This window comes from Priapulus caudatus, unplaced genomic scaffold (genome assembly GCF_000485595.1).
Source record: "Priapulus caudatus unplaced genomic scaffold, Priapulus_caudatus-5.0.1 Scaffold1038, whole genome shotgun sequence".
In the NCBI taxonomy this organism is placed as follows: Eukaryota; Metazoa; Priapulida; class Priapulimorpha; order Priapulimorphida; family Priapulidae; genus Priapulus; species Priapulus caudatus.
The window spans coordinates 26226-32351 of NW_014578099.1; the positions used below are offsets into that span (position 1 = coordinate 26226).

The 6126-nt window shown below is 44.8% G+C and overlaps 1 protein-coding gene across 2 annotated transcripts in view; it reads left to right on the forward strand.

Annotated features, from left to right (window-relative positions):
• LOC106815084 (organic cation transporter protein-like) overlaps window positions 1-5648 on the forward strand; it is a 14012-nt gene extending 8364 nt beyond the window's left edge. The window contains exons 2-11 of one of the 2 annotated variants that reach the window (XM_014819509.1): window positions 419-522; window positions 900-1054; window positions 1350-1518; window positions 1811-1943; window positions 2429-2535; window positions 3136-3353; window positions 3876-4057; window positions 4496-4632; window positions 5302-5375; window positions 5425-5648. In XM_014819509.1, the coding sequence (XP_014674995.1) occupies window positions 419-522; window positions 900-1054; window positions 1350-1518; window positions 1811-1943; window positions 2429-2535; window positions 3136-3353; window positions 3876-4057; window positions 4496-4632; window positions 5302-5375; window positions 5425-5435 (1290 nt within the window). In that variant the 3' untranslated portion in view covers window positions 5436-5648. Of the gene's footprint in view, window positions 1-418; window positions 523-899; window positions 1055-1349; window positions 1519-1810; window positions 1944-2428; window positions 2536-3135; window positions 3354-3875; window positions 4058-4495; window positions 4633-5301 lie in introns of both variants that reach the window. The other variant, XM_014819508.1, reaches the window with a different exon arrangement.
• The last annotated feature ends 478 nt before the right edge of the window (window positions 5649-6126 follow it).

The following is a 6126-nucleotide window of genomic DNA, read 5'->3' on the forward strand; positions in this document are numbered from 1 at the left end:
TACAGTGGGACCTCGTTTGTAGACCGTGTGGGAGTGGCTGGCAGCTGGCGTACAGAGCTGTTACCTGTGTGTACCTGTGTGCATAACCTGTGTATACCTGTGTGTGTTACAGTGGGACCTCGTTTGTAGGTGGGAGTGGCTGGCAGCTGGCGTACAGAGCTGTTACCTGTGTGTACCTGTGTGCATAACCTGTGTATACCTGTGTGTGTTACAGTGGGACCTCGTTTGTAGGTGGGAGTGGCTGGCAGCTGGCGTACAGAGCTGTTACCTGTGTGTACCTGTGTGCATAACCTGTGTATACCTGTGTGTGTTACAGTGGGACCTCGTTTGTAGGTGGGAGTGGCTGGCAGCTGGCGTACAGAGCTGTTACCTGTGTGTACCTGTGTGCATAACCTGTGTATACCTGTGTGTGTTACAGTGGGACCTCGTTTGTAGGTGGGAGTGGCTGGCAGCTGGCGTACAGAGCTTCTACATGTTTGGGTTTCTTGTGGGATGCATCATACCAAGTGCATTATCTGACAGGTAAGGAGAGCAGCATTAACTAACTCTTATATGTACTTTGTTTTATCATGTACGTTTATTATTTACCCCCAGTGTACCTAATTATTCACTCTATTATTTATCCTATTATCTATCCTAATATTTATTCTATAATTTATCCTAATATTTGCCCTATTATTTATCATATATATATATATATATATTTATCATCAATTTACCTATTTGTCCCCTATTTACCTAATTATTTATCTTACATTTACTAACCAGTCATCCAATTATCAGGCTTATTATTAAAGTTTTGGACAGTAATAAATAATAAACTTGTTGTTACAAGAGTAAATCGTGTATCAATCAAATATTTTTAAGAATTATAGCAGGAAATCATTCAATGTTCACAGGAAGGGCAGGAGGACTACGATGATGATATGCATAGCAGTGTTCTGTCTCAGCTCAATCCTCGCTGCCTTCGCGCAATCCTATAAAGTCTTCTGCTTCTTCCGCTTCCTCATCGGGGTGTCCGGAGGGGGCGCCATGAACTGTACATACGTCTATGGTACGTAATCTCTGCAGGGATCATGATCGGCTTATCATTCGGAGCCAGCTCAACAATCCTCCTTCTGGGATATTGTTACTGGGATGGTCACACTAGACCAGTCTACACGTGTTTTGCACACGTGCATGCCAAATTGTCGTCTGCAGAACTTGCCTTATTTAGCAGCATTTTTGGAATGTTGCTATTGCAATGGTGATTGGCAGGAGCTACATATATAAATTATTCAGGCAGATAGATCCATCTCTAATATAAATGAAATTTGTACTTTTTTTCTAACCGGCAATTACTGTTTCAGCATTAGAGAATGTTGGAGCTCCGTACAGAAACCGTGTCAGCAACACAATGCATCTCATCGGAATATTCGGACTCCTGCTGCTGCCTGTCTTCTCCTGGCTGTTCCCCAGGTGGCAGCACATGCAGCTTGCCATCTCCATCTGGGTGGTGATATGCATGAGCTTTTATTTGTGAGTGATTGTGTCTGCCTGATGTTGCAGTTTTAATGCATGGCGCAATTCGCTAATGTAAAAACCGGAAATGCAAATTTGAGTTAAATTGAAATAGTCAAAAAGAGTAGTCAAATAAGTAATAATAATCAAAATAATAACAATAATAATGCTAAAAATTAATAAAGTTGCTTCTCTATCGTTCGTAAGAATTTTGCATTTGACACACCGATGAGCGATCAGTGTATCGTCCGTGGTCGCGTGACGTAGCCGTCGTGATGATTGTCGCGTTGCCACGGCGACGATGTTGCAGCCTGATCCCGGAGTCGCCGCGCTGGCTGTACGCGGAGGGACGGCGGGAGGAGTGCGAGCAAGCCCTGCGTCGCATCGCTCGCAGCAACGGCACCACCTACCCCGAGCATGTACAGCTGAAGCTTGACAGAAAGGTGAAATGCTCACGCTGCGCCGCGTAGTACGCTGCAGCACCTCGTAGTAAGCCGGCGCCTCTTGCAAGCAGCCGTGACAGTCTCATAAAATTGACCTGACCATCTGAGTGAGATGGCTGCACCCAGCTTGGACATTGTTTGGTGCAGACCAGTTGCTGCGTGTATTTTACACGTGCATCCAGAATGTCGACTTTGAGATGTACTATGTCGATGCTGATTGGTTAGAGACCGTCCATCAGGCCAAGTGACAGGTCCGTCTTGCGAGTCCGGAAGCATATACTCCATGTCTTATTGTCTGAAACCCTGATTCAATATCGCAGTCTGCAGGACCATGTCAAAATTGCCGAAACAAAATTTTTTTTTTAAACATCGAAAAGAATACATCTGTTGGTGTGCTGAAATCATCACCTTGAGTAATGACCAGCAGATGACACAATAATATATGTAGCATACTGTCACTGTGTGTTTGTTCCTCTGTGGTGTAGAAGCATCTGGTGAAGTCTCCTGATGGCAAGGTGAGAGAGCCCAGCATCCTAGACACAGTGCGTACACCGAATATGAGGCGAAAATCACTCAACCTGATGTTTCAGTGGCAAGTAGAGTAGCATATTGACAATCAAAGGCATAACTAATCTAATAATAATAATAATAATAATAATAATATTAATAATGTTATCATCATCATCACTCTTGATCATGAGCATGACATGTAACATCTACTCTCTGTGTGACAAGATTATACTGTCACTCATCCATTACGTGTACATACGGTACCTGATCTACCTGTACACACCTGTATTAATCTTCATCGACCTGTGTCTACCTGCTGCTACATGTACATAGCTGTGTCTACCTGCATCTCACTGTCTACCTGTGTTAATCTGTACATACCTAAGTATACCTGCTTCTACCTGTGTGTGTCTATGCATTCCTTTGTCTACCTGTACATACCTGTGTCTACCTATACATACCTGTGTCTACCTATATATACCTGTGTCTACCTGCATTTACATATGCCTACCTGCACCTCATGTTGTCTACTTGCATTTACCTATACATACCTGTGTCTTGCTGCACCTATCTATGTCTATTGGTACATACCTGTGTGTGCCCGTACATACCTATATGTGCCTTTACATACCTATACGTACCTGTGTGTGTTCGTAATACCTATACGTACCTGTACCTGCAGGTTCACGGTCTCGCTCGTCTACTACGGCCTCACGCTCGGCTCGACCGGCTGGACGAAGAATCCCTACGTGGGCTTCACGGTGAACGTGCTCGCCGAGTTCCCGTCGGTGCTGCTCTGCGCCGCGCTGCTCAAGTATTGCGGCCGCCGCCTCGCTCTCGCCTCCACCATGCTGCTGGCCGGCGGATTCTGCCTACTCACCGCCGTGCCGTGGCTGCCGCGTGAGTGTCCGCACCTGCGTTTGTGATTACCTGTCTGTAAAGGACGACTGTCTATAAAGGACACCTGTCTATTAAGGACAACTATCTGTAAAGGACACATGTCTATTAAGGTCGTCTGTAAAAGAGGGGGGGGGGAAGAATCAGAATCGGAGTCAGAGTCGTTTTGAGATGTGTCGCGAACGGTTTTGTTATTAGTATTCCCCGGTTAAAACAACCCGTACATTACAGGTTTCACTGTACCTGCTTTCTGCCATCTCCTGTTTGCTAGCTGAGTGTGCATCAATGTTGTGTTATGTCTGCATGTGCCCAAAGTGATTGCCCTCTAGTTTCAGTGAACAAGTGAGTCATGGATACACTGGCTTCATGCAGTGACAGTGTCGCCCTCTATTTTCAGTGAACGAATGGATCGTACCCCTGCTGGCGTCACGCAGTGACAAGTGTCGCCCTCTATTTTCAGTGTAGGAGTGGATCATGCCTACGCTGACGTCGCGCAGTGACAAGTGTCGCCCTCTATTTTTTCAGTGAATGAGTGGATCTTGCCCCTGCTGGCGTCGCTGGGTAAGATGTTCGTCGCGGCGACGTTTGCCACCGTCTACATCTACAGCAGTGAGCTGTACCCGACAGTGCTGCGCAACGTGGGCCTCGGAAGCAACTCTGTACTCGCACGCATCGGCGCCATGGCTGCTCCCTACATCAATCTGCTGGTGAGCGCCCCCTAGTGACAGCTCCTTATATTTACCTGATGGTAAGCGCCCCTTAGTGATAGCTCCCTATATTAACCTGATGGTAAGCGCCCCCTAGTGACAGCTCCCTATATTAACCTGATGGTAAGCGCCCCCTAGTGATAGCTCCCTATATTAACCTGATGGTAAGCGCCCCCTAGTGACAGCTCCCTATATTAACCTGATGGTAAGCACCCGTTAGTGACAGCTCCCTATATTAACCTGGCCCCCGATTGACCGATCGCTACGGAAACCAGGAAAGCGCCTCGTGGCCGCGTCTGTTGTGTAGATGGAGCCACTGATGTGGACTTGTGTTGTAGGGGGAGCATGAGAAGCGGCTGCCATTGTTTCTGTTCAGCGCGCTCGCCGTGGCGGCGTCTGTTGTGTAGATGGAGCCACTGATGTGGACTTGTGTTGTAGGGGGAGCATGAGAAGCGGCTGCCATTGGTTCTGTTCAGCGCGCTCGCCGTGGCGGCGTCCGTCGTCGCGATGCTGCTGCCGGAGACTCGGGATCAGTTGCTACCGGAGACACTGGAAGATGCGGAGCTGTTTGGCCGGTCAGTCCTCTCACTCCTCTATACGCTACTGTTATATCACTATACTAGTATGTACACTTCTGTTATAAATTACCATATACCACTGGCTGCATGGTTCCTTTAGCATTAGTCGCTTCAACGTACGTGGCTCTTATTGATCGGTTGGCATACTCCAGCCTGTTCCAGTTTCCCCTGGCTCATAATAATCCTCCAGTCGTTGCTAATGAATGTTCACTGTTGTCATCACTAATTGTTTTATACCCCTATCTTAATTGATCTATTACCCCCATATCCTGTAACAACCTTTATTACACTACATAATACCCATTAGTGCCTTTACTATGCTACACTACTATATACTATACTATCAGGAGTGAATAATAATAGATCTATTATTATTCACTCCTGATACGATTGTATGACTGTATAACTATATACTCCACTGTTATATCACTGTATACTACTATAGTACTCCACTGTTATATTACTGTATACTACTGTATACAATACCACTGCATACAGCTATATACTATACTATTGTATCACTAATAATAATAATGAAATAATAATAATAATAGGAAAAAATAATAATTATATAATATATTGTAAATTCATTATTATATCTTTTATATCATCAGCCAGCGAATAATCCGATAAGGGAATAATGCTCCGCACATATATCTGTTTCAGAGACCAGCAGCTGTGTCAGCTTTATCCCCCGCCACCCACCCAGTATTCACGTCATCCTGGTAGGGCAGGAAAACACGAGAAATAGATCCAAGATTCCAGGAACTCCTGATATGAGAGGAAAATACGAAAAATAGATCCGAACATATATAAACTCGTGAAAGGAAGAGAAATCACAAGAAATAGAGACCAGCATACATGAACTCCTGCTAGGATGAGAATACAGGAGAAAGAAGTCCCAGTGTCCAAAATAATTACTCTGTTTTATGATCACGTATTTATTTTTAGCTCACCTTGACATCGGCAAGCTGAGCTATTGCCATATGGGTCGTCGTACGTCCGTCCGTCCGTCCGTCAACATTTCGCTACGGGTCAACGATAACTCAGGAACCGTTTGGCCCACATGTTTGAAATTGGATATAGTTGTTTACTGCTATGGCTCGCATAATTAAACGTCCTATTTTGAAGCACGCCAGCCTCGACGTACTTTCGAGCCACGGCAATTTTTTGGGCAAAAGTGGGAATTGCCATTAGTCAGTTCAGGTTCAACGGATTTGCTCATTTTTGGTATGTGAATGAATAAGGGCTAGGGGTTTTGATATTTAAAAAAAAAAATTATGCAAATTAGGTAGGGTTTGGCAATTATATAGCATATTATATAGACACAAAACAGTCTGTGGTGTCACACTCGGCTGGTTCGTTTTACAAGATTTCATTGACAATATCTTTAATGCAAAATTGGTATTTCCTTTCCACCCTGCCGATAAAACGTCTATATTAGAGTAAAGTTTTACGAAAACATGTCGGAACGCAGCATAACCTATTTAT